The sequence below is a fragment of the Borostomias antarcticus genome (assembly GCF_949987555.1).
Source record: "Borostomias antarcticus genome assembly, chromosome: 1".
Taxonomy (NCBI): Eukaryota; Metazoa; Chordata; class Actinopteri; order Stomiiformes; family Stomiidae; genus Borostomias; species Borostomias antarcticus.
In genome coordinates, this window is record NC_140234.1 from 29,148,285 (window position 1) to 29,175,904 (window position 27,620).

The following is a 27,620-nucleotide window of genomic DNA, read 5'->3' on the forward strand; positions in this document are numbered from 1 at the left end:
CTTTCACTTTCTCTTCTCTTTCTCTCTTTTCTATCACTCTCTCCTCTGACAGGAAGACTTCATGAAGCTATGTGTGACCTTAAAGGTGCTGGAGATAACAGTTGTATGTAGACTTATCATGAAAATAAAACTCTAACGAGGCTTGTGAGCCAATAGTATTACGACTCCTGATCACTCTCAACACAGAGATACAGCGTGGTGCCGACGTCGTCAGACAGAGATAAACACCACATTCATTTTGGACCCATCATGAAAAATTCATAATCAATATTTTTTTGTGTGGGGAAAAGCAATACTTCTGTTCTGCACCCTTCTAAAAAAGATTAATCTACATTAAATGTTATGTCTGGTACCTTTAACATTTCTGTGTGTAGCGTGTGTGAAGGTGTCGGTTCATGCATGTGCTCCAGGGTGTTCTGAGGCGCATGTGTGTGTGTGTGTGTGTGTGTGTGTGGGGGGGGGGGGTAGGTTATGACTGGGAAACAGAGAGACTGGCGTTATTGAGCAGTGCTCCTACTGCTCAGGCCATCCACCAGCGGGGCTGTTTGGGGAGTGGATGGACATCCGGTGGCCGTCTGTGAGCTCGCTATACAGGAGGAAGTCCCAGAGATGGTGCAGTGTTACTGGACACTTACAGTGCATCCGGAAAGTACTCACACCCCTTCATTTTTTACACCCCTTCACTTTTTCCACATTTTGTTATGTTACAGCCTTATTCCAAAATGGAATAAACTCTTCTTTTTTTTCATCAATCTACACACAATACCACATAATGAAAAAAAGGCTTAAACATCACATGTACATAAGTATTCACACCCTTTATTAAGTATTTTGTTGAGGCACCTTTGGCAGTCACTCAAGTCTTCTTGGGTATGATGCTACAAGCTTGGCACACCTGTATTTGCGGTATTTCTCCCATTCTTCTCTGCAGATCCTCTCAAGCTCTGTCAGGTTAGATGGGGAGCGTTGCTGCACAGCTATTTTCAGGTCTTTCCAGAGATGTTCAATCGGGTTCAAGTCTGGGCTCTGGCTGCACTCAAGAACATTCCGTTCTCGGCCACTCAAGATCATTCAGACTTGTCCCGAAGCCACTCCTCTGTTATCTTGGCTGTGTGCTTCGGGTCATTGTCCTGTTGGAAAGTGAACCTTCACCTCAGTCTGAGTTCCAGAGCGCTCTGGAGCAGGTTTTCATCAAGGATCTCTCTGTACACTGCTGCATTTATCTTTCCTTTTATATGGACTAGTCTCCCAGTTCCTGCAGCTGTAAAACATCCCCACAGCATGATGCTGCCACCACCATGCTTCACTGTAGGGATGGTATTGGCCAGGTGATGATACCACCATGCTTCACTGTAGGGATGGTATTGGCCAGGTGATGATACCACCATGCTTCACTGTAGGGATGGTATTGGCCAGGTGATGAGCGGTACCTGGTTTCCTCCAGACATGACGCTTGGCATTCAGGCCAAAGAATTCAATGTTGGTTTCATCAGACCAGAGCATCTTGTTTCTCGTGGTCCGAGAGTCCTTTAATTATCTTTTGGCAAACTTCAAGCGGGCTGTCATGTGCCTTTTACTGAGGAGTGGCTTCCATCTGGCCACTCTACCATAAAAGCCTGATTGGTGGAGTGCTGCAGAGATGGTTGTTCTTCTGGAAGGTTCTCTCATCTCCACAGAGGACTCTAGGAAGAGTCCTGGTGGTTTCAAACTTCTTCCATTTACAAATGATGGAGACCACTGTGTTCTTTGGGACCTTCAATGCTGCAGACATTTTTGGTACCCTTCCCCAGATCTGTGCCTTGATATGACAATGCTGTCTCGGAGGTCTACAGACAATTCCTTTGATTTCATGGCTTGGTTTGTTCTCTGACATGCACTGTCAACTGTGGGACCTTGTATAGACAGGTGTTTGCCTTTCAAAATCATGTCCAATCAATTGAATTTACCACAGGTGGACTCCAATCAAGTTGTAGAAACATCTAAAGGATGATCAATGGAAACAGGATGCACTTGAGCTCAATTTTGAGTGTCACCTTGCTGCTCGCAATGCTCTTTTTTTTTTCTTTTCTTTTTTTCCTGTTCTGTGTCGTTTTAATTTTGTCTCGTGTTGTATTGCCTTTGATTTTAATGTATTACTGTAAAGCACTCTGTGTAACATGCTGTGAAGAGCGCTATAGAAATAAAGCTTACTTACTTACTTACTTACTTCATAGCAAATGGAGTGAATACTTATTTACATATGATATTTCAGTCTTTTATTTTTAATACATTAGCAAAAATTCCTTCTTTTTTCACTTTGTCATTACAGGGTATTGTGTGTAGACTGATGAGGAAAGGCTGTAACATAACAAAATGTGGAAAAAGTGAAGGGGTGTGAATACTTTCCAATGCACTGTACCTGAGACCTCCCTCCCTGTCTCTGGTAGAGTTGCGGGCGGGGCTGTAGGGGTCTCTGGTAGAGGGTCAGGGAAGAATTTTTTACAGCTCACTTATCTGACCCCTGGGTGATACTGTTTTTTTTGCTTCCATCTGGAATATGTAGGGGTGGGTCGTATGCCCACCTCCCTTGTTCTCTGTAAAGCGCTTTGTGTTGCCTCTGGGTATGACATGCGCTATACAAATAAAGCTTTGATTGATTGATCGATAGAGCTGTAGAGAGTCTATTTTAGAGCTGAAGGCTGTAAAGGGTCTATGGTAGAGTTGTAGAGGGTCTATGGTAGAGCTGTAGAGGGTCTATGGTACAGCTGTAAAGGGTCTATGGTAGAGTTGTAGAGAGTCTATGGTAGAGTTGTAGAGGGTCTATGGTAGAGCTATTAGAGGGTCTATGTTAGAGCTGAAGGCTGTAGAGGGTCTATGGTAGAGCTGTAGAGGGTCTATGGTAGAGCTGTAGAGGGTCTATGGTAGAGTTGTAGAGGGTCTATGGTAGAGTTGTAGAGGGTCTATGGTAGAGCTATAGAGGGTCTATGTTAGAGCTGAAGGCTGTAGAGGGTCTATGGTAGAGCTGTAGAGGGTCTATGGTAGAGCTGTAGAGGGTCTATGGTAGAGTTGTAGAGGGTCTATGGTAGAGTTGTAGAGGGTCTATGGTAGAGTTGTAGAGGGTCTATGGTAGAGCTGTAGAGGGTCTATGGTAGAGTTGTAGAGAGTCTATGGTAGAGCTATAGAGGGTCTATGTTAGAGCTGAAGGCTGTAGAGGGTCTATGGTAGAGCTGTAGAGGGTCTATGGTAGAGCTGCAGGCTGGGCTGTGGACGGTCAGGCATGCGGCTGCAGAGGGTAAGAGTCTGGTGGGGTGGTAGTGTTAACGGAGGGGGTCAGTGGTGGGGTGGTAGTGTTAACGAAGGGGGAGAGTGGTGGGGTGGTAGTGTTAACGGAGGGGGAGAGTGGTGGGGTGGTAGAGTTAACGGAGGGGGAGAGTGGTGGGGTGGTAGTGTTAACGGAGGGGGAGAGTGGTGGGGTGGTAGTGTTAACAGAGGGTGAGTGGTGGGGTGGTAGTGTTAACGGAGGGGGAGAGTGGTGGGGTGGTAGTGTTAACGGAGGGGGAGAGTGGTGGGGTGGTAGTGTTAACGGAGGGGGTGAGTGGTGGGGTGGTAGTGTTAACGGAGGGGGAGAGTGGTGGGGTGGTAGTGTTAACGGAGGGGGAGAGTGGTGGGGTGGTAGAGTTAATGTGACAGCCTGGTGGAGTGTGTTAACGGAGGGGGTGAGTGGTGGGGTGGTAGAGTTAACGGAGGGGGAGAGTGGTGGGGTGGTAGTGTTAACGGAGGGGGAGAGTGGTGGGGTGGTAGTGTTAACAGAGGGTGAGTGGTGGGGTGGTAGTGTTAACGGAGGGGGAGAGTGGTGGGGTGGTAGTGTTAACGGAGGGGGAGAGTGGTGGGGTGGTAGTGTTAACGGAGGGGGTGAGTGGTGGGGTGGTAGTGTTAACGGAGGGGGAGAGTGGTGGGGTGGTAGTGTTAACGGAGGGGGAGAGTGGTGGGGTGGTAATGTTAATGTGACAGCCTGGTGGAGTGTGTTAACGGAGGGAAAGTATGAGTAGCTCTGATTGGGACAGGAGGATTAGAGAGGAGAGATGCTGAGGGAACCAGCAGGAATGTGTGTGCGTGTGTGTGTGTGTGTGTGCGTGCGTGCATGTGTGCGTGTGTGTGTGTGTGTGTGTGTGTGAGCAGAGACAGACGGGGGAGGCTGAAGAACAATGTCTGGCTGAATAGGAAGTTGATTATCAGTCTTATTATAGTGAGACAGGAAGTCTATGTCCCCCTCCACGGCACTAGAACAAACACAGGCATCCGGGAATAGAACCAACAACAGTACAAGCTGCCAGAGTCGGCTACAGGACAGCTAAAGACATGCTAACTACAGGCCCTATCTGCTGCTACAGTACACCCAACCCTTAAAGGGGATAGGAGCTCATGCTCTCTGCTTTGTATGTAGTCAGCGAACGTTCCAGTGAAGAGGACAGCAGAGATGCTCCAGTAGCACAGTAAACATGGTGTCCCCCCACCAATGATGCATCACCCCTTTGTACAGTAGCAATAATTAGACCATTAGACCGTCTATTTATGACTGATGACAGCATCATTGAGAACTCTTACTCACAACATTTAGCATATTGTTTTTAGAGTAATTCTGTTTTTTAACCTCTGTAATGTATTATAAATGTACTGTATTTTATGCTTTTCTTACAGGTTGCCTTTTAAATATCTGGCCAGGGACAGCAGATGGAAACTAGCCATTTGGGCTAAATCTGGCTCGTATATAGTATTGTACTATGGATGTTTGTGCATTGTCCCTTCACATATAAATAAATACAAATATATCTTTACAGTTACTTTAAAGGCAAGGCAAGGCAAGTTTATTTGTATAGCACATTTCAGCAACAAGGCAATTCAAAGTGCTTTACATGAGACATCAAAAGCATCAAAATAAAGTGCAACACATAAAAGGTCATACAAAACGACGTTAAAGACGTCTTGTGACTCAATATGACCAGTTCACTGGTCATAAAGTAGCATGACAGAACTCAGTCAAATCAAAAGGAAATCTGGAGAGCGTAATATTCAAGTATTAGTTATGCAAGATGTGTACATACTGTTCTGTCTGCATACTGCACCTCCGGTAGGGCATACCACAACAAGCTGTACAATATCATTCATGGCTCGCTAGGTAATGTTAGCTTAGTTGGTTTGCAGCCACCATGGCTACTAGGGCTCGTTATTTGTCACTATGGACATGTACGGGTTGGCTACTTACAATTCTGGAAATCCAGAAAACCGATGACAGAAATCCAGAAAACAAATGTCTCTCCTTGTCCAGCACATCTAAAGCAGAGAGGTGATGTGCACAAGTATTTGTCTTGCATCTTGGCAGCACAAAGCAGATACAGTGTTATGCTGTTCCTGTAAATGTGAAGTGTCAGATCGTTCGCACCTTCTGGATATTGGGTTTTAATTCGCCCATGGTGGTGGTGATCTCTGGTACATGTGTGACAGACTAAGAAACAAGGTAACGAATAACGAACAAGTAACATTCACGAGCCAATGTAAAGTCCCTTCCACCCTATTGCATCGGGGGGGGGGGGAGAACAACGAGAGGGTGGGGGAGGACAACGAGAGTGTTGAGGAACAGGGGGGGGGGGGGCAGGGGGGGGGCAGAGGGTCCCAGACCAGCCTGACCTCCTGCCTGTCAGGACAACTGAACTGTGAGAGATCTGCTCTTTTTTCCTCTAACCGCTGTGAGAAAAACAAGACAAACACATACACAGATACCTAAACCTACCAACCGCACACACTTCTCTGCCATTTGAGGTAATGTGTGTGTGTGTGTGTGTGAGTGTGAGTGTGAGTGTGAGTGTGTGTGTGTGTGTGTGTGTGTGTGTGTGTGTGTGTGTGTGTGTGAGTGTGTGTGGGCGGCCAGCGTTAAGCCTCGCCTTTTCCTCTTCCTGTCTCTCCGAGCCACTCAGAGCAGCGTGGGTGTGAGCCAGCGACTGGGTTCAAACCCACCCGTCGTCCCTCCTAACCCTAACCAACCTTCAACAGAGAGTCGCGTTCGTATTGTTGCTGCTGTTGGGTGGAAGACAGTACAGTTCTCAACCAGACACTTTCTGCAGCTCTTCTGTTTCCCTCCTCATCTCTCTATATCACAAAAGCACATTCTCTTATGCAAAGAAAATATATTCCTCTATATATTAACTGTCAATATATTATAGTGTGTAAAATATATGGAGGAAATATACAGAATAATATATGATACATACATAATATATTGAATAATACATTAGCAATTGCCCCTTTTCATATATTGCACTATATTGGAAAAAATAACCACTAGTTTCCTACAGTATATATGGAAATGTATTGTTTGATATATTACTTTATATATTCCAATATATCGCAATATAATTTTGTTTCATAAGGATTATCAATACAATACCACAGGGGCTAGGGGTTGTAGGCAGGGGCAAGGGGGTTGGAGAGGCTAGGGGTTGTAGGCTGGGGCAGAGGGGTTGGAGGCTGGGGTAGAGGGGTTGGGGGCTGGGGCAGAGGGGTTGGAGAGGCTGGGGCAGAGGGGTTGGAGAGGCTGGGGATTGGAGGCGGGGGGATGGTGGTTGGAGAGGCGGCGGGGTTGGGGGCTGGGGTAGAGGGGTTGGGGCTGAGGTAGAGGGGTTGGAGGCTGGGGTAGAGGGGTTGGAGGCTGGGGTAGAGGGGTTGGAGGCTGGGGTAGAAGGGTTGGAGGCTGGGGTAGAGGGGTTGGGGGCTGGGGTAGAGGGGTTGGGGGCTGGGGTAGAGGGGTTGGAGGCTGGGGTAGAGGGGTTGGAGGCTGGGGTAGAAGGGTTGGAGGCTGGGGTAGAGGGGTTGGGGGCTGGGGTAGAGGGGTTGGAGGCTGGGGTAGAGGGGTTGGAGGCTGGGGTAGAGGGGTTGGAGGCTGGGGTAGAAGGGTTGGAGGCTGGGGTAGAGGGGTTGGGGGCTGGGGTAGAGGGGTTGGAGGCTGGTGTGGGGCGTTGGAGTCTGTGGCAGGGGGTTTGGAGGCTGGGGCTGGGTGGTACGGCTGAGATAATCAGACAGTCTCTCCCCCTCTGTCTCTCTTTCTCACTCCCCCCCCCCCTCTTTATCTTCCATAGACTGAAAGCGCTTGTTTCTACAGGAGGCAGAAGTGTTCATTTAGCCTGTGACTGGTGAGTACGTGCACACACACACACACACACACGAGCAGACACACAACAGTAACACAATGTGGTGTTAATCGTGCCCTCTGCTGTCTGAAAGAATGAAGAAACACTGCCATCATTCTCTCCTCTGTTCCTCCTCTCTCCTCCTCTCTCCTCCCCCTCCTCCCCCCCAGGTTATTCTCCCATGTGGAGGACCCCTTCCTGGACGACCCACTCCCCAGGGAGTACGTCCTGTACCTCAGACCCAGCGGGCCACTCCAGAACCAGCTGGCCCACTTCTGGCAGCAGAGCAGCGCCACCTGCGGTCGCAACAAGGCGCACAGCATCCTCCCTCACATCACCCTCTGCCAGTTCTTCATGGTGAGACCAGGAGAGACCAGGAGAAAAGTCTCCGGAACATCCAGTCTCTGCATTTTGCTGCCAAAAACTGATGTTGCTGTTGATGTTGTAGATCGATAAGTCCATCCTGACTTTCGCCCCCCTCCCCCCTCCCCCCAGTGTGCCGACCAGAAGGTGGACGCGTTGTGCAAGGCCCTCCAGGCCACCGTAGGCCTGTGGCGGGGGCGTTTCCCCTCGTCCCTCCCACTTGAGCTCTACTCCTCCCCCTCCTTCATCGGCCTCTTCGTGGAAGAGACGGTCGCTGACGTCGTCAGGCTGTTTGCCGCCGACTTCGCCGCCGAGGCCAGCCGAGCGGCAGGTGGGACCCCGAGAGTACAGACAGATAGAATAGACTCTACTGTAACTGTGAGTAGCGACAGAAATGATAGGATCTACTGTATAGGATCCTGAGAGTAGAAACGTGATAGAGTAGACTCTACTGTAGGACATTGTATCTGGCTACCTGGCTGATGTGTATCTGGCTGGTCTGTATCAATCCTTCCATTTTCTGCCTCTCTCCATCCCACCTTCCTCCCTTAATCTCCCCATCCTCCTTCTCCTCCCCCCATCCTTCCCTCCCACTATCTCCCTCCCTCCCATCTCTCTCCTTCCATCTCTCTCCCTCCATCCCTCATCTCTCTTTCTCCATCTCTCCCCCATCTCTCTTTCTCCATCTCTCCCTCATCTCTCTCCCTCCATCCCTTCCTCATCTCTCTTTCTCAATCTCTCTCCCTGCAACCCTCTCTCTCCCCCCTCCATCTCCCCCTCTCTCTCCCTCCATTTCTCCCTCTCTCCCTCCCTCCCTCTATCTCTCTCTTCCCAGACGTGCAGGTGGAGCCTCATAGGAAGCAGCTCCACGTGACCCTGGCCTACCACTTCCCAGCCAATAAGCTTCCCACTCTCGAGCAGCTGGCCAGGGGCATTGAGGTCAAACTGGGCTGTGATTGGCTGGCCGTGCTCTTCTCACGGGACATACGATTCGCTAACCACGAGGTACCGGCCGCCTCTTGCAGGGACACACGCCTCTGGCCTTACCCAATACAAACTAACACACTCCTCTCCTTTCCCTTTCCCCTCCACTTCTCTCCTCTTTTCTCCTCTCCCCCTCCTCTCCTCTCCCCTCCCCTTCTCTGCTCTCCTCTTTTCTCCTCTCCCCTCCTATTCTCTCCTCTTTTCTCCTCTCCCCCTCCTCTCCTCTCCCCTCCCCTCCTCTGCTCTCCTCTCCTCTTTTCTCCTCTGCCCTCCTATTCTCTCCTCTTTTCTCCCCCTCCTCCCCTCCCCTCTCCCCCTCCTCTCCTCTTTTCTCCTCTCCGCCTCCTCTCCTCCACCTCTCCTCTCCCCCTCTCCCTTCCCACTCCTCTCCTCTCCCCTCATCTCCTATCCCCCAGACCCTGCGTGTGATGTACCCCTATGTGCCCCAGAATGAGGATGAGTTGGAGCTGGTTCCTGGCGACTTCATCTTCTCCTCGGGCCTGGAGCAGGGGGGAGCCAGCGAGGGCTGGCTCCTGGGGTCCTCACTGACCACTGGGCTGTCCGGCCTGCTGCCTGAAAATTATGTGAGCCCTGTGAGTGAGAGTGACACCTGGACCTTCCACGGGTGAGCACATCGGGGCAGGGCCTGGGGGAAATAGATTAGAGTAGAATAGAACAGAGCACAATAGAATAAAAGAAACATTGGAACCAAGGGCAGTTCTCTCTGAAAAAGGTAGCACACTGTCCAACACAAAAGACTTGAGCTGCACCTGTATCACAGAGCATTTTAACACAGGTATCACAGTAAAAACAAACTGTTAGGCTCTGAATTTGGACCCATGTAGTGAGGACCTCCAACAGACAGACAGACAGACACACTGAAAAAGCAATGTCCAGACATTCTTAGGCCAACCTAAAGTAGTAAAGTATCTACATGTTTAAAGTGAGGAAAATATTTGTCTACCACCTTTTCAGAAAGGGGAGGAACAATTTGAATATGTTTACTAACATCAAACCCTCGAGATGAGCCCTCAGTCCAGACCTACGGGACCCACGCTCCAACTCTTTCAAACACAACTCAAGTTCAAGCCTGGCTGTCTCTCTCCTAGATTCCAGCTCAAACTCCTTCAAGTGAAGTTAGAAGGACTAACTGGCACAGGAGGGCCTTCAGGGGCTGGCTCACCCAATCTCTGACAAGGAAACTTGTTGCTCAACCAAGCCAGATATAAGGAGTGATCTCTAAAACTCAGAGCAAACTCAATTGAGTAGTGGTCAGCAATTAACAGTAGCTCCTTCTTAGGGTGTATTCACACAGACACTAGTTAGTGCGCACCAAATGAGCTTTGGGCCTGAGAGCGCTTCGTTTAGGCCTGTGTGAACACAGCAATCGCACTCAGGTGCGCACCAAAACAGCCGCACCGAGACCCTCCAGAAGGGGTGGTCTCAGAGCAGCTTCAACCGAATTCTTGTGCGCACCAGTTATGGTGTGAAAGCGCGCAACCTCGGACTGACACAACTACCTTATAAACCATTATAAATTTGTTCTTCCTGGGAGTTTTTCATGACGCTCTTGCACCAGCCCCCAGAAAGATATTGACCAATGACAGCACTGAGCCTTTTCCATGTGACTTGTGGTGCTGCAATTGGACCAGAGTAAAGAAAGTGCTGTGTGAAAGCGAACCACAGTAGCTGAGAAATGAAACAATGTATCACTTTCGCTTTTGGTGCGCATCACACACTAACATATGTGAATACGCCCTTAGTGCAGGTCTACTGTCGGCACCTCAGAAAATGTACCTACAGCAAACTCTATAATTGGAGAAATAGGAAAACAAAAAGGAGAGAAAAGACAGAACCCAAATACTAAAGATAGGGAAAAAAAACACCAAACAAACAAGCAAAATAGCCTACAGGCTACACACTAAAGGCATGGCTGAAAAAACCTACCCAGCGACTGAAATTGTGGCAATCAAAAGTGTCAGAAAACCACAATACAATTAAGCAGCACACAAAAGTAACCAATCAAACAATTAACCAGTTACCAATTAGCAACCCAATACAGGATCCCAGACGAACCCCCAATTATGTTACGGCACAACCGATCCCAAACAATTAACCAGTTACCAATTAACAACCCAATAACGGGATCCCAGACGAACCCCCAATTATGTTATGGCACAACCGACCCCAAACAATTAACCAGTTACCAATTAACAACCCAATAACGGGATCCCAGACGAACCCCCAATTATGTTATGGCACAACCGACCCCAAACAATTAACCAGTTACCAATTAACAACCCAATAACGGGATCCCAGACGAACCCCCAATTATGTTACGGCACAACCGGCCCCAAACAAAGTGCTCTACAAGGAAACAGTGAGAGGGGGAGGCTTTATTTGGACAAAGGCCCTACAAACAAACAAATCATAATGGCCGGGTTTCCCGAACGAGTTCAGAAGCTTCTTAACTCCCATGCAAAGGGTTGCTTAAGAAGGGTTCCTTAAGAAGGTTCTTTATCGGGAAACCCGGCCAATGTCCTTAACAATAATCCACAAAATTATTTTCCCCATATCTGGTCTGGTCTATGGCAGGGCAGGGGGAGAGAATTAACAGAAAAAAGGACTGAAACGATGATCACAAACAAACTAAAGAAAAAAAGGGAAATAATACTCACCGCCCTGCCAGGGGAAGTCAAAAGAAGCACATAGAGCTAAACCCCAAACTAACCCTATAATCCATAAACACGCACATACAAGATGAACTGAGAGCTCTTCAGCATAAGACTGAATTAAAGCAAAGGGCAGCGTGGAGGCAGTGTGGAGGCAGTGTGGAGGCAGTGTGGAGGCAGCGTGTAGGCAGCGTGGAGGCAGTGTGGAGGCAGTGTGGAGGCAGCGTGGAGGCAGCGTGGAGGCAGTGTGGAGGCAGTGTGGAGGCAGCGTGGAGGCAGCGTGGAGGCAGTGTGGAGGGGGGCAGTGTGGAGGCAGTGTGGAGGGGGCGCTCAGTGTCCCACAGTCCTGAGCCTCCTGTTAAGGGCCTGGCAGCAGGACAGCAGATCCAGCCCCATCACCACCACCTCCTCAGACACCCCACCTCCTCAGACACACCACCTCCTCAGACACACCACCTCCTCAGACACACCACCTCCTCAGACACACCACCTCCTCAGACACACCACCTCCGACAGCCCCACCTCCTCAGACACACCACCTCCGACAGCCCCACCTCCTCAGACACACCACCTCCAATGGCCCCACCTCCTCAGACACACCACCTCCTCAGACACACCACCTCCGACAGCCCCACCTCCTCAGACACACCACCTCCTCAGACACACCACCTCCGACAGCCCCACCTCCTCAGACACACCACCTCCTCAGACACACCACCTCCAATGGCCCCACCTCCTCAGACTCACCTCCTCCTCAGACACACCACCTCCTCAGACACACCACCTCCGACGGCCCCACCTCCTCAGACACACCACCTCCTCAGACACACCACCTCCGACGGCCCCACCTCCTCAGACACACCACCTCCAATGGCCCCACCTCCTCAGACACACCACCTCCGACGGCCCCACCTCCTCAGACACACCACCTCCAATGGCCCCACCTCCTCAGACACACCACCTCGACAGGACCAAAAGTAACAGAGTACACACAGAGTAAAGTAACAGAATAAAACAGAGTACAATAGAGTACAGCAGAGTACATTAGAGTAGAATAAAATAGAGTAGGAGACCTGAGAGATCTGAGGGCTGAGATGACAGTGGGAGGGTGTAGCTTTGCTAGATCCATAGAAGAGAGGAGAGAATGAGTGTTTCACCTCCTCTGTAGGTCCCACTCCTTCAGCTGTGTGGGCACCTCCTCCTCCTCCAACAAAGCCAGCAAGGACAGAGGGATGTTGGATGGACTGATGGACAGCCATCTCCTTGACAACCCCGGGGAAACGGCCACCTTCAGCCTCATCTGCCATCCCATGCAGGTAGTCACCTGACCTGATCAGTAGTCACCTGACCTGACCAGTAGTCACCTGACCTGACGTCACCTGACCTGCTATCACCTGACCTGACCAGTAGACACCTGACCTGACCAGTGGTCACTTTTAACCTGCTATCACCTGACCATACCTGCTATCACCTGACCCGACCAGTAGTCACCTGACCTGACCTGCTATCACCTGACCTCTCTGTCTGTCAGGTTATCTTTAGTTATGTGTGTGTCTCAGGTTATATCTAGTTATCTGTGTATCTGTGAGGTTATCTCTACTTATCTATCTGTGAGGTTATCTCTAGTTATGTTAAAGTTATCTCCATGTCTGTCAGGTTACAGTATCTCCAGGTTATCTCTGTCTCTCAGGTTACGGTATATATAGTTATCTCTGATTCTGTCAGGTTATCTCTAGTTGTGTGTGTCTCAGGTTATCTCTAGTTATCTGTGTCTCAGGTTATCTCTAGTTATCTCTGTCTGTCAGGTTATATATAGTTATCTCAGTGTCTGTCAGGTTATCTCTAGTTATCTGTGTCTCGGATTATCTCTAGTTATCTCTGTGTCTCAGGTTATCTCTAGTATCTGTGTCTCAGGTTATATCTAGATATCTCTGTGTCTCAAGTTATATCTCAGTGTCGGTCAGGTTATCTCTAGTTATCTCTGTCTGTCAGGTTATATATAGTTATCTCAGTGTCTGTCAGGTTATCTCTAGTTATCTGTGTCTCAGATTATCTCTAGTTATCTGTGTCTCAGGTTATCTCTAGTTATCTGTCTCAGATTATCTCTAGTTATCTGTGTCTCAGGTTATCTCTAGTTATCTGTGTCTCAGGTTATCTCTAGTTATCTGTGTCTCAGGTTATATCTAGATATCTCTGTGTCTCAAGTTATATCTCAGTGTCGGTCAGGTTATCTCTAGTTATCTGTGTCTCAGATTATCTCTAGTTATCTGTGTCTCAGGTTATCTCTAGTTATCTGTGTCTCAGGTTATCTCTAGTTATCTGTGTCTCAGGTTATATCTAGCTGTCTCTGTGTCTCAGGTTCTGCGGATCAGCAGTGGTCACTCCCGCCAGGCCAAGAGGACCCTGTTGGTCTGTCGCCATGGTGAGAGGATGGACGTGGTGTTTGGCAAACACTGGCTCTCTCTCTGCTCTGACAGCTCAGGTCAGCTCAACCACACATATACTCTCACACTTCCATCCTTGTGTGTGCATGTGTGTGCGTAACACATGTGTTGGGATGTTTGTGTATCTAGTCAGTAAATTATTTATTTGTGTGTCTGTCCTGCAGGTAGATATGTGCGCTCCAACCTGAACATGCCCCCAAGCCTGCCCCTTTGGGGGGGGCAGAGGGACTACAACATGGACGCCCCCATCACCGTGTTTGGGGCCACACAAGCTCGCGTAGTTGGTATGTATCTCTATGACACGTGTAGTAGATATGTACAGGGGCGGACTGGCCATCGGGAGCACCGGGAGTTTTCCCGGTGGACTGGCGTGCTAACTGGCCTGGCCCGCGGTGAATGGCCTGCCCCCCCCCCTCCGTCAACAAATCGCACAACAATTAGAATCGGCTGTCAGCACCCCCTACCCCCCCCCCCCCCCCCCCCACCGGCAACAAAACGAAACTGAAAGTTTCCATCTCACCGCGTCGGCTCGTGGCCTGACTGGGGCTACATTTCCCGGCCTGAATTATTTCCCCAGTCCGCCCCTGGGTATGTACCTCTATGACATATGTGTAGTAGGTACAGTATGTTCGATGTAGGAGACATGTTAAACAGAGCATAAACATGTGTGTGCTTTCTGTGTTTGTGTGCATGGTGCATGTGTGTGTGTGTTGTAGGAGAAGCCTTGTTGGAGAGTAACACAGTTATAGATCATGTATACTGTTCTCCATCCCTGCGCTGTGTCCAGACAGCTCACAACATCCTAAAAGGTCAGCAGCACGTACGCACACACACACACACACATACAAGCACGCACACACACACACACACAGACACACACAGACACACACACACACACAGACACACACACACAGATACACACACACACAGACACAGACACACACAGATACACACAAGAGACATATACTACATGCAAATTGCATGTTCATTCAAACACATTGTGTGTTGTTAATTTACTTATTGTGGATGAACGAAGAGTTATTGTGTGAACGACGTCAGTTGCAAACAACCATATTTAAATGATGTTTTGTGTGTTTAAAACCAAACCAAACCAAAACCATTTCAACCATGGAGAGCTTCAACAGAAACCTGTCCATTCTGCATAAAACACCATTCACAACCATGGACAACATACCTGAAAAAACTCTTGATGTTTTCTTTGATTTTTCCAACATCTCTTTCTCGCTACAATGAGAGCAGTTGTGTTTCTGAATAATATACAGAGGGAATTACCTGTCCTATACTTATTTTCAGGCTTGGTAAATTGCATTAGATGTGCTACATTCATCTATTAGTATTTTTGTCCTCCCACAATTTTGCACACTCGTGTAGAAACCCTCAAACTTGCTAATTATTTTAGGCAAACCTGCAAAAATAGACAAACGTACCTTTTGCTCATACTGTATGAGAGACACAAGCAGCATTCTATTAGTGCACCCCATTAAGGGTTTTAAAGTCGCACTGAAATGAAAAAAGCATTCTGTCCCATTTTGGTTCACATAATTGGTCATAGTGTTCACCTATTCAACGATGTATGCCCAAAAAATTACAAAATTCTACTTTTCTTGTAATCTTATATCAAAGTATATAATTTCTTACTTCCTGGAAAACGGTAGGTCACGTGCAATGACGACAACAGGTACCTTCGATTTTACCAATAATCTCATGACATCCACCCGTCAATCAACGCTATCCCTCTATCGAATCTGTCTAAAGTTCTTAAAACCCGTCCACTTGTCAATGTTCCAATCAAATTCCTCTAAACATATGTCCCACCCTCATAGCTTGTTTGCGTCGTCAAAGTAGTCAAAGTACAGAAGTTAGATGCGACTTTAAACGCCCAGCTTTAGTGCTGTTGTAATCTCTGTGTGCTGTCCTCTGTCTCCCCCCGCAGGCCTGCAGCAGGAGGGCAGGCTGAAGCTACGGGTGGAGCCAGGGTTGTTTGAGTGGACCAAGTGGGTTTCTGGGAATGCCCTGCCAGCCTGGATCAGCCCCAGCGACCTGGCAGCAGCCCATTACAGCGTGGACACAGCATACAGGTGAGACAGCATACAGACAGACAGAGAGACAGACTGGGGAGACAGCATACAGGTGAGACAGCATACAGACAGACAGAGAGACAGACTGGGGAGACAGCATACAGGTGAGACAGCATACAGACAGACAGAGAGACAGACTGGGGAGACAGCATACAGGGGAGACAGCATACAGACAGACAGACAGACAGACTGGGGAGACGGTATACAGGGGAGACAGACAGACAAGTGAGACAGACAGACAGGGGAGACAGACAGAAGACAGACAGACAGACAGACAGCAGGCAGGATAGATCCCGAAATAGGGGATGGTTGGCAGTGAAAGTTTATATCCTGTCTCTCTCTCTCCAGACTCCTGGTCCATGTTAACGTCAGTCCTGTTCTTGTCTCTCCAGACTCCTGGTCCATGTTAACGTCAGTCCTGTCTGTTCTTGTCTCTCCAGACTCCTAGTCCATGTTAACGTCAGTCCTGTTTTTGTCTCTCCAGACCCCTGGTGCCCATCTCCCAGCTCAGCGTCTCAGAATCCTATGACTCCTACATGAGCCGCAGCTTCCAGGTCACCAGGGACATTCTGGCAGAATGCAGGACCACAGGTTTGTGTGTGTGTGTGAGTGTGCGCGTGTGTGTGTGTGTGTGAATGCGTTCAGATCCGGTAGGTCATGTTGTCAGCGTTGTACTTCCCGTCCCCTACAGGAAGTAAGGTGTTGCTGGTGGCGCACGCCTCATCCCTACAGGCCTGTACCCAGCAACTCCAGGGGCGGAGTCCCCAGAACGCCAAGGACTTCATACAAGTCGTCAGGAAGGTCGGCCCGGAGAGACTCTGTGTTTAGATACTCCTTGTGGTGCTTGTTGTATTGTGGCAAAATGTCTGTCTGACTTCTCCAAACTGTTGAGTGCTTTGGGATTTGAAATCGCTGCTATCTCTCTTGACGCCAGCTTCTCCCTCTTCCGGCAGGTTCCGTACCTAGGCATGTGTTCCTGCGAGGAGAGGGATGACACAGGGGCGTGGCAGCTGGTGGACCCGCCCATCCTGCCCCTCACCCATGGACCCAATCACAGCTTCGACTGGCGGGAGGCCCTGCTGCCGGACTGAACCCCCCCCAGACGGAACCCCCTTCCTGTGCTTTCAGAGAGAGGCAGAGCTCTGCTGGGAGAGAGACAGTTATAAGCAACAGTGCGGCTTGGAGCCATGTCCTGTTATGACAGTATGTACACAGTGTACCAGGTCTTTGACATGCCACAGTATTTCAGGTCCATCCCGGGAGAATTGCAAGACTACGTCCGGTCTTGTTAAGACCGAGACTGGCCTATACTGGACTATGCTTAGTTATGTTAGGGCTATATCAGGAGCTATGACTTATTGTTATCGAAGCACAACATCCACATATGATCTCTGGAACGAGAACAAGCGACCCCCTACTCCTCGTCTGTTCTCTTCGTCCCCTTCTCTCCTTCCTTCCTTCCTTCTTCTCTCCTTTCCCATTCTCTCTCTCCTCCCCTCCTCTCCCTCCCTGCGGACTGCTATCCCGTCATCGCCGTTATCTGTCAGTATTGTTAGTGTTAGTATGAATGTTTATCTCAGGTGTTTCTCCGTAGCCCCAGTTAGATCCTGGCTGTGAGGCTGGTCTCACCCACATGCTGGTCTCACCTGCTGCAGAATTCCTGATACCCAGCTTCGGGGGAGAGGTGGGACTTCTGGAGCGACCCACAATCGCAGGGAGTGGTGTTGTGAATCTGCAAGTACAGACTCACCATGCCTGATAAACAGTCAGGAGGGCAACATAAAATATGCAGTAGAAACTGAAATGTCAACGCTGGTATACAAAATCTCTCCACCATGACGTTCTAAAAGGACCCGAAGGAAGAGTGTTGTTTGGCTGAGAGGCTCTGTCTGTTGTTTCCATGCTGCCTTCAGCAGTGATATTCAGGGCTGAAGACATGTCTGCACTGGACCAAGTGTTTCATTTTCAGTGAACAGAGTAAAAAACAAAAAATTTGTCCCCTGAAATTGTGAAGTTGGTCTTGTCTTCGGAAACCTGTTTTAATCTGTGTCCGTTCTCCTCTGGTCAACCAACCCCACTCCAGTCTCCCCCTGTCTCCTCCAGCCTCCTCCGGTCAACCAACCCCACTCCAGTCTCCCCCTGTCTCCTCCAGTCAACCAACCCCACTCCAGTCTCCCCCTGTCTCCTCCAGTCAACCAAACCCACTCCAGTCTCCCCCTGTCTCCCCCAGTCAACCAACCCCACTCCAGCCTCCCCCAGTCAACCAACCCCACTCCAGCCTCCCCCAGTCAACCAACCCCACTCCAGTCTCCCCCAGTCAACCAACCCCACTCCAGCCTCCCCCAGTCAACCAACCCCACTCCAGTCTCCCCCTGTCTCCTCCAGCCTCCCTCAGCTCCCCTATTCTACCTCAGTGGGTCCAGCCTAAACTCTAGCCTCTCCGACAGCCTCACTGAGGTCAGCCTCTCAGGCCTTCCAGCCTGGTATGATACTTGATCTCTGCCTCCCCTAGAGGGGCAATTAGGCCAAATTACATTAGAGAGATTTGTTTTCTGCACTGTGATTGGTCACTTGTAAAATCCTCACTGGGGGTTGGAGAAAACGGAGGTCAGGCAGTGATGCGACCAGCTCTGCCCTGACCTCCCCTCAGTCTGCCTCACGCTGGACAAATTCCTAACTCACATGAGGAAGGCAGGGCTGGGAAGCCGTCTTACTCAGTAGTAGGCCTGTGTTAAATTTTGCTCAGATTTATAGGAGCGATAGGTCACGAAGAGGCTGATGAAGGAAGATAGGCTTCCTTCCTCTAAAAAAAAAAAACCAAGTAATTATCGGAGAGCAGTGAATCTCTGCAGTCTAATAGTGCTCTCAGTGTTCTTTTCAAGCTTTTAAACTAATTCGTGATTGATCGCTAATTATCGGTGACGGGGCCTCTCGAGACAGCAGTAGGCCTACACTTCCCACCTCAAACCTCCCCCTCCCTTTAACGGTTTGACGGGAGCAATAACTTTCAAACGGTCGACTCTGCTCCTTGTCCGGGAGAGTCAATATTCTTCCCGACGTTTGAATAATCATTGTCCTAATTCCCAGTAAAGAAGGTTGCTTCAACAATAAAGCACTGACTACCCGATATCGTGCCGAATACGGCCTAGTGCAATATTCTGAAAACAGGTAAATATCCAACAACCTTTAGAATGTCACCATCAGCAACGGTGTCTGGCTCCTTCAAGTTTGACAAGCAAGTAAGAATAGAGTAGGCCTACTTTTAACACGAGTTTACAATGAAATGTAAAATAAACGTCGATTCCAAATTGGCCGCATATTGATCGATCTTGAATCAACTGTTGGCTCGAACTGTTGGATTTATGTCCCCCCTTGCGGCGCGAAGCATAATGACAGGAGTGCCTTTCAAAGGCGCGCTCAATTGATGTCTATTTGGATGTGAATCAGTCCTGCAGCTAAGAAAGGCATTAACAACGTGAGACGTCAATGAGAATGTATTTGTTTTCAGCGTTAGATCAATTTAGGTCTGGTTTTGTCCGTCCTGAAAATCTATAGGCTCAATCGCGCTGTCTCCGACCTCGGGATATAAAGCAGCCGGGTTTCAACAGCCCGTACAGAAGACGCAAGTGTCCGGTCCGCACGAGCTCCAGTCAGACAGGAAGATATCCCGGTAGATATACTGGCTATAACCGGGGGCTGCAGTTGAGTTTGGCTCTCTCCACGAGTTGCCCTGTTCTGATTAAGTGAATAAATGGAATTGTTGGCTACTGGACCAAACTTTCACCCACTGCAACTCGTGTAGCGCGAGGTAAGTCATTGATACCTTGTAGGTTACTAAACACGGTTGTGTGCATCAATGTAGTGAGATAATTATTGCAATGGCGATAATAAGCCTACACAGGCTATAAATACTAATAAGACACAGAGGAGATAACACGGACTATTGGTTAGCCTAATCTCATTCCGCATATCTGCAGTCTGTCAATTAGTGAATTATTGTTGTGTTTTGTAGGTGATAGGCCTTTGCGTAAATGCGCACATATATTTCGCAGATGTTTTATGCTACGAAGCGTGTGCTTTTCTCGCGAACCCATGCAACTTTAATAAATTTGAAATTTTACATTACCTCCAAAATCCACTTTTCCACACATATAACGATGGCTTAGCAAATGGTGCTGCATTGAGCGCTTTTAGTTTGGAACGGAAACGAGTGCCGACCTGGCTGCCAGGATAGTCTGTATCTGTTGCATTTACGCACAGCAGGGGGCGCTAGCACTCTATGTGGTCTGTGTAACGAGACCAACCCGGGGCCCATGGTGTTCATGAGAATCACGCATGGTGGCGAGTTGATGTTTTGTCATATTATCTCAAAGTTGCTTTAACAGTTGATTGTCATTCCTGTTTTTGTGGTACTATTTTTTATGAATGTTTAAAATACATGGTGTAGATTGATCAGTAGCTAGGAAACATGGAGGACTCGACCTAAAACAACAACACCACCTGCCTACAGAGAGGTTCCCCAAGGGATGGGTTTCTTTTAACCACACTATTGACTATTTAGACATATATCTGTGATGCAAGTTTTTAGTTGCTGAAGGTGACATCACATTTGTTGTTAATGATCCTTTTAGTGCTTTATCAATATGTAACTGCATCGAGCCTGTGAAAACCCAGCAGAATTGATCCGGAGCTAAAATCAATTGAGTGCTTTATCAATACATGAAGTTGAGTCCTCATTAGAAGGTGGGTCTCTATGACTGTTTCCATGGAGAACACCCTCCCCCCACCCTGCTCATTCCATGGTTCAGCCTTTTCTAACAGAGTCAACCCTAGTCATCATCATTATCGACTGGGATCTGTACAGTTATCAAACATCTCAAAATGTTTCCTGGGATTGCCAGCCCCACCCCGCTTTACCCCAGCCCTGCTCTGCACCCCCCCCATCCCATCCCAGCCCTGCTCTAACCGTAACCCTAATCCCCCCCCCCCACCTGCTTCCCCTGTGGCCGCTGATGTTAGACAGGAACAAGGTAATACTGTTGTCCCAAAGTGCGGCGGGACTGGCTCATGGCTAGGACACACCAGATACTACACTGTTTTGATTGTACTCTGTGCTCTGTATTTCTCCCTGGACGTTGTCCTCCTCTCCCTGCACCTCTTCCCCAGCTCCCCGCAGGCGGGGGGGGGGGGGGGGGGGGGCTGTGTGTGCTCTGTGGACCCCTGGCCTGCTTCCATAGCCTGGTTTACATCCTGGCAGGCTGCATCTAGGTCATCTGTGGAGGCTGTGGGAGACAGGAGAGGCGGGGTTATTTGTCCATCTGTCCGTCCGTCCATCCGTCCGTCTGTCTGTCTGCGTCAGACTGAGCTGGTGGTGATCAGCTCTGACGGGGGGCTGTTTCTGACGGGGGGCTGTTTCCGGGGGCTGGAGGGGCCGAGGTCCTGGGCTGAACCGCTCTGAGCAGCATTCCTGAACTCCTGTATGACTGGGAGGCAGGTTAGGAGAGGGAGGGAGAGGGGGAGAGAGAGGGAGGGATGAGAAGAGGGGAGGGAGGAGAAGGGGAGGAAGAGAGAGAGGGAGGGAGGGAGGGGGGGGGATGAGAAGAGGGGAGGGAGAGAGAGAGAGGAGAAGTGGAGGGAGAGAGAGAGGAGAAGGGGAGGGAGAGAGGGGGGATGAGAAGAGGGGAGGGAGAGAGAGAGGAGAAGGTGAGGGAGGGGGGATGAGAAGAGGGGAGGGAGAGAGAGAGGAGAAGGTGAGAGAGAGAGGAGAAGTGGAGGGAGAGAGAGGAGAAGGGGAGGGAGAGAGAGGAGGAGGGGAGGGAGGGAGAGAGAGAGGAGGGAGATGAGGAGGCAGGGGAAGCCATGGACAGGAGAGGTAAACGGGGCGCCTCTACATCTGAACAGGAGGGGGAGGTGGGGAGGGGACATGAGTAAAAGAGAGGAAGAGAGAAGGGAGGAGAGGAGAGGTGGAGGGGCAGACTACTGTTACTGCTCTCTGGAGAGAGCTTGCGAGACGGGCAGGCGGCTGCATAAAACAACCGGAAAAAAGCAAAGGATGAGGAGAGAGAGAGAGAGAGAGAGAGAGAGGAAGAGGGAGGAGAGAGGAGAGGGAGGAAGAGGAGGAGGGGTCTGTGAACAGCTTCCTCCACAGTGGACTAACTCCTGAAACACCAGACCAGAGAGACCTGTGCTACACTGTATAGGTCAGTACACTGAGGCTCCACACACACACACACACACACACACACACACACACACACACACACACACCCTGAGGCCCTCTCAGGCTGTGTTTGTTCCAGCAGAGCTACGTCAGGAGCTACGCAGGCAGGCCAGGCTGACTTCAACGTGTTGTTGTTGTGGATTAGGGGATGGGAGGGTTCAGATGGCTGTTGACACAGAGCTGGAGGCATGTGGGCTAGGATACACACACACGCACACGCACACGCACACACACACACACACACACACACACACACACACACACACACACAGCCTGGAGCTGTGGTGAGGAGAGGAGGGGTTGAGGTGAGTAGACAACAAACAGGGGACTCTGAGAGAGAACAGCATTAGGAGAGAACAGCATTAGGAGAGAACAGCATTAGTAGACAGAGGTAGGGAAATGTTCAAGTTCAGGTAGGTTTATTTGTCATACTGTACGGACAGGGAATGGGTACAACATGCACTGAAATATGTACTCGCGAGCTTCTCTTCACATAGTCGATGATAAATAAAATAAATAAGTTATACGTAGCAGCAGTATTACAATATAATCATAATAATAATAATAATAATAACTTTATTTGTATAGTGCTTTTCGAGCATGAATTGCACAAGGCGCCTCACAACAATAATCTTAGCAACAACACAATAATATTATATACAGAGATAGTATATACAAAATACAATATAATAATGAATACAGAATGGATAATAGTAACAACACTGCACAACATGAAAGAAAATCAAACATGAAGAAAGAAAAGAAACATATTGACTCCCTGTTCACAGATATGACTGCGTAGCCACCTGTGATTCCAACTGTATCGTCAACTTGGCCGATGACAGAGCTGTGGTAGGCCTGATCTCCAGCAACGACGAGAAGACCTACCTGGGGGAGGTTGAGTGCCTGACTAAGTGATGCCAGCAAAAAAAACTCCACCTGAATGTTAGTAAGACGAAGGAAATGATTGTGGACTTTGGGAGGAAACGGAAGATAAACTACAACCCCCCTAATCATCAGGGGGACCCCTGTGGAGAGAGTGGAGAACTTCAGGTATCTTGGTGTTCAGATCACCAAGGATCCGACATGGTTCCTACAAACACGGACACTGCGATAAGGAACGCTCAGCAGAGGCTGTTTCACCTCAGACGTCTTAGGAAACTCGGAGTGTGTCCCCAGATATTCAGGAGTTTCGCTCAGCGTGCGAGACCGTAAGGTCCTGCAGAGTGTGGTACGGGCAGTGGAAGGCATCGCCGGGGAGACCCTGCCACACCTCCAGGACATCTACACGAGGAGATGCACGACCAGGACCAGGAAAGTCCTGGAAGATCCCAGCCACCCAGACAATGACCTCTTCTCCCTGCTCAGGTCAGGCAGGAGGTACTGTGAACTTCAGACTAACACAGAGGGGCTCAGATGGCCATCAGGTTCCTGAATGAAGGCACTGCCTGTTGAACACCTGACTAACATATTGCACATCCATTGCTGTACCCTGTTTTGGGCACAAATTTCACCACTGCACACTCATCCAGGACCTAGCCAATTCTGCTAGATGGTATTGCACTATTGTACATACTATTATACTAAGACACTGTTACATTGTTACATTATTGCACTATTGCACAGTGATCCTTATGTTAATATCTTGTAGACACGTGTCCTTATGAGGGCCATGTATCTACATCTGACTACTAGACAGCATTACAGCATTTTGCACTGTTGACTTGTTGACCACTAGAGAGCATTATAGCATTATTGCACTGTTGTACATATTGTAAATGGTAAATGGACTGCACTTATATAGCGCTTTTCCACCTTAGCGGCACTCAAAGCGCTTTACAATGGCCTCTCATTCACCGATTCACACACACATTCACACACCAATGGCAGCAGCTGCCATGCAAGGTGCTAACCTGCTCATTGGGAGCAATTTGAGGTTAGGTGTCTTGCTCAACGACACTTCGACATGTAGATATTACTGTGGTTTAAAAACGGCATTGTTCAACTTGAAGGCCATGTATCTCTGTTGGACATTGTGTACAGTATTTCTTAAATTTCCTTTACTTTGATTGGCACAGTCTGGTAGCTGAAGGAAAAAACATTTCACTGCTCATCATTGTACCTGTACAATGTGTTACTGTACATGATGAATAAACCTTGACCTTCAAATCTTTGATCAAAAGCAAGTTGATAGAAATAGGTTTTCAACAAAGATTTGAAAGAAGCCTGCTTTAGTTTTCTAAAGGAAGATTGTTCCAGAGTCTAAGGACCTTTACTGAAAAGGCTCAGCATCAGAGTTGATTGTAAGATACTGCTCCTAACTTTTAAACCTTTAAATGGCCTTGCACCCCCCCCTACCTGAATGGCCCTGCACCCCCCCCCCCCCCAACCTTCTGAGCCCCTATTGCCCTTCCAAGCCCTCCGTTCAGCAGATGCCGGCTACCTTACAATAGCGCACCTCCATAGGCAGGGCTTTCACCTACAGAGCACCTCTGTGGAACGACCTGCCCCCTCGATGTACAGTCTGCAGGCACTTTGTCTGCTTTTAAATCCAAATTTACAATCTTAACAGTTACCCGTTTTGTCTAGCTGTCTCATATACAGCTTCATGTATCGTTAAAGCTGCTCTGTGACCGTGTATGGGTAAAAGCGCTATACACAAAAAAAAGAAGAATTGAATTGAAGAGTGAGTGTGCTGTTCAGGATGGGAGTTCCAGCCCATCAACAGGCTGATCCCACCCATCCTGTAGGGGTTGGGAGTGCGCCTCCTGTGGTGCGCTGGATCCAATGCACCCCCCTCTGTGGAGCTCTGTAGCGCTGGGGTTGAAAGTACCAGCTCAGGAAATTGAAGGTGTGGTACAGTAGGTGAGGAAAACAGAGATAGGGGGTGGAACGAGGGGGTGGGGGGGACTATTTCCCTAGACAATCCTTTGTTCTAAAATGAGTATAGCTCAGGGGGGGGGGGGGGGGCGGGTGAGAGGAGAAGAGGAGCGAGGAGAGGAGTGGATAGGGGAGGGGAGGAGAAGTTGACAGAGGTGACCTAGAACTGTTGTGAATCACAGACACGTCTTAATTTCACAGCTGCAGAAGGAGGGAGGTATATGAATAATATACTTTAGTACCAGTGAAGTGCTGGTACACGTATCAAGCAGACCTGCTCCTCTAGGCACAGACACCAGATCTCTCTCTCTCTCTCTCTCTCTCTCTCTCTCTCTCTCAGAGAATCCTCTCTCTCTCTCTCTCAGAGAATCATACATACTGTACACTACTCAGAATTCGGTTTATTTTAAGTACATTTTGACCTACAAGGAATTTGACTCAGTGGATGGTGCACAGAGGACTTGCATATACATCAAAGAAAGATTGAATTCTGAAAAAAATCATACTACATCTTGAATATGTGGCCAATGTTGTCACTTTTTATGAGGATGATCAGACATTGATTTGGCGAGAATTAATAGGAACTGTATACAGAACTGTTAACAGTAAAACTTTTTGAAGTGCTGTGGGCTCTATTTTTCATATTTCAAAAATCTGTGAGGATCGTTTGGTAAGGACAGTCTGACGATACAGTAGATCGATTTTAGTGTCAATTGAACTAAAAATGTGGGAGGAGATAGGTTTGATAGGTTTTACAGTTTATGAAGAAATCAGAGTGATGGACTTCAAAATTCCTGCAAGGTCAAAGCGTATGAAAGTTTTGTCTCACTTGGGACTACATTCACGTGGTGGTTTTACAGTGATAGCACCTATGGCTGATTTGTTATGATTTTTTTAAAGTTTTAAACTTTAGACTGTTGCTGTAGCGCCACCTTCAGGTTTATTGACCTACAATGCAGGTTGAGGACTTTGGGTATAGGACTGGAGCTTTGTGCAAATTTTGGTGATTTTTTGTCCACGGGAAGTTAGACTTCAGTGGAAGATGGAGAATAATAATAATATTAATAATAATAATAATAATAATAATAATAATAATAATATAGGCAAATACAATAGGGTTCCGGCAGCTACGCTGCCTGGCCCCTAATAAAAAATATAATATAAATATATACAGCATACAAGTTATATAGTATATTATATTATACACTATCAACGTGTCCAGTCCTAATGGGGATGTTTGTACCAAAGTCCTCTTGGTCTAAGAGAACTGGCAGGACACGTCACCATTTCTATTGATTTTGTTTGTCTGTTCAATGCGGGGGTAAGTGGATGTAGCCTCCCCGTTATCCAGGACCAGGAACCCAGCACGTTAGGGCCCTCTCACCCTGGTCATTACCCCTTCCAAAGTCTATATACAGTATATAATACTATACTACAGTATAGTACAGCATATAGATATATAGTTTTAGTTGATGCTTTACATGTATATATATTTTTTTATTTTTATTGATGCTATTATGTATAAATATAATGGAATAGCATCAATAAAACAAGCCATAATAAGTAAATACACTATATTGCCAAAAGTATTCGCTCATCTGCCTTATATATATATATATATATATATATATATATACTGTATATATACATGGAACATATATATATATATATATATATGTCCACCGACAACAAGAGTAGTGTTACCGGCACTTCAGCATTGGGCGGTGCTAACGGTGAAGCTAATGTTAAGTTTGAATGATATTGAATATATTGGATGGTATTGAGGGCGAAATATATATAGAGGGGGATTTAAAAATAAGTTCAGCCAGCTGTGATGCACAGAACAAACAGAACTGATATTTTCTGCAAACCAGGCCAGGTCCAGCCTGCCTTATGTGTGTGGCTGGCTTGTTTCTGTTCAGGACTGGTAGGATGGAAGCTATTCATGCCACTGAAATAGCTGTGAATTGAAATGATATGAAATAATGTTTGATAAGTTAAGATAGGTCTTGTCGCCTAGACACATCAGTTCCAAAGCTTTCAATGCTAATCCATCACATAGGAGAGGTAAGGGTACACCATGGATGTATTATATAAACTGGATACAGCCACTCCATTCACTGGCCGCTATCAACAATGAAGCCCTATTGAACCGCGCCATCTTGGCAAAATTTGTAGTCATTTGACTATTTCCGGTTACTTTTGACTTGCGCAGTTGTGCTTTTCTGGCCTTCCGGTTACTTTTGACTTGCGCAGTTGAGCTTCTCTGGCCGACGCGCGTCCACGAAAAAGTTCACATTTCTCTGAAATGTAGACGCGCGTTCCCGGCTCTCTCGGCTCTCCCCGCTTTGATTTAGCAATGAAAACCGGCTTGCATATTAACCTGTTTTTGTCAAATATATCAATTGGAGAAATTATTTTTTGATCCTGGCATCTTAGTTTTAACAGGTTAAATATAATTTAACATGTTTTGTTTGCTAGTAGATGGTATTCATTCCGTTCGCGATAACGTTATTGCAGCCAGGCTAAATTCCTCCAGGGAGTCAGTGACCGGCGAGTTGAAGAGCTTCACTCCCCGCCAGCAGGAGCTCTGGCCGCTGCTACCGCATCTCGGAAAACCCGCTGAGTTCGTGGCTGCTATTTCACATTCGCCCTTGATCAATCCCAATACCGATCCATGGTAATAATGAATCAATCGTTCAGATCAGATCGGCAGTGCTGCATGCATGTTACAACATCATTGTTAGCTTTATTAACATAACCATAGCCTACATTTATCTCTCTAACGTTAGGCTATC

At 48.0% G+C, this 27,620-nt stretch overlaps 1 protein-coding gene across 2 annotated transcripts in view; it reads left to right on the top strand.

The window, feature by feature from the left end:
* LOC311311991 (ubiquitin-associated and SH3 domain-containing protein B-like) overlaps nt 1-16,813 on the top strand; it is a gene marked incomplete at both ends in the record, with an annotated part of 19,552 nt that extends 2,739 nt beyond the window's left edge. The window contains 13 exons of one of the 2 annotated variants that reach the window (XM_084441822.1): nt 7,110-7,163; nt 7,331-7,517; nt 7,656-7,854; nt 8,359-8,528; nt 8,924-9,132; nt 12,348-12,498; nt 13,538-13,661; nt 13,788-13,907; nt 14,340-14,443; nt 15,589-15,722; nt 16,207-16,317; nt 16,418-16,523; nt 16,676-16,813. In XM_084441822.1, coding sequence (XP_084297948.1) covers nt 7,110-7,163; nt 7,331-7,517; nt 7,656-7,854; nt 8,359-8,528; nt 8,924-9,132; nt 12,348-12,498; nt 13,538-13,661; nt 13,788-13,907; nt 14,340-14,443; nt 15,589-15,722; nt 16,207-16,317; nt 16,418-16,523; nt 16,676-16,813 — 1,807 coding nt within the window. The remainder of the gene's footprint in view (nt 1-7,109; nt 7,164-7,330; nt 7,518-7,655; nt 7,855-8,358; nt 8,529-8,923; nt 9,133-12,347; nt 12,499-13,537; nt 13,662-13,787; nt 13,908-14,339; nt 14,444-15,588; nt 15,723-16,206; nt 16,318-16,417; nt 16,524-16,675) is intronic. The other variant, XM_084441821.1, reaches the window with a different exon arrangement.
* Nucleotides 16,814-27,620: the final 10,807 nt, after the last annotated feature.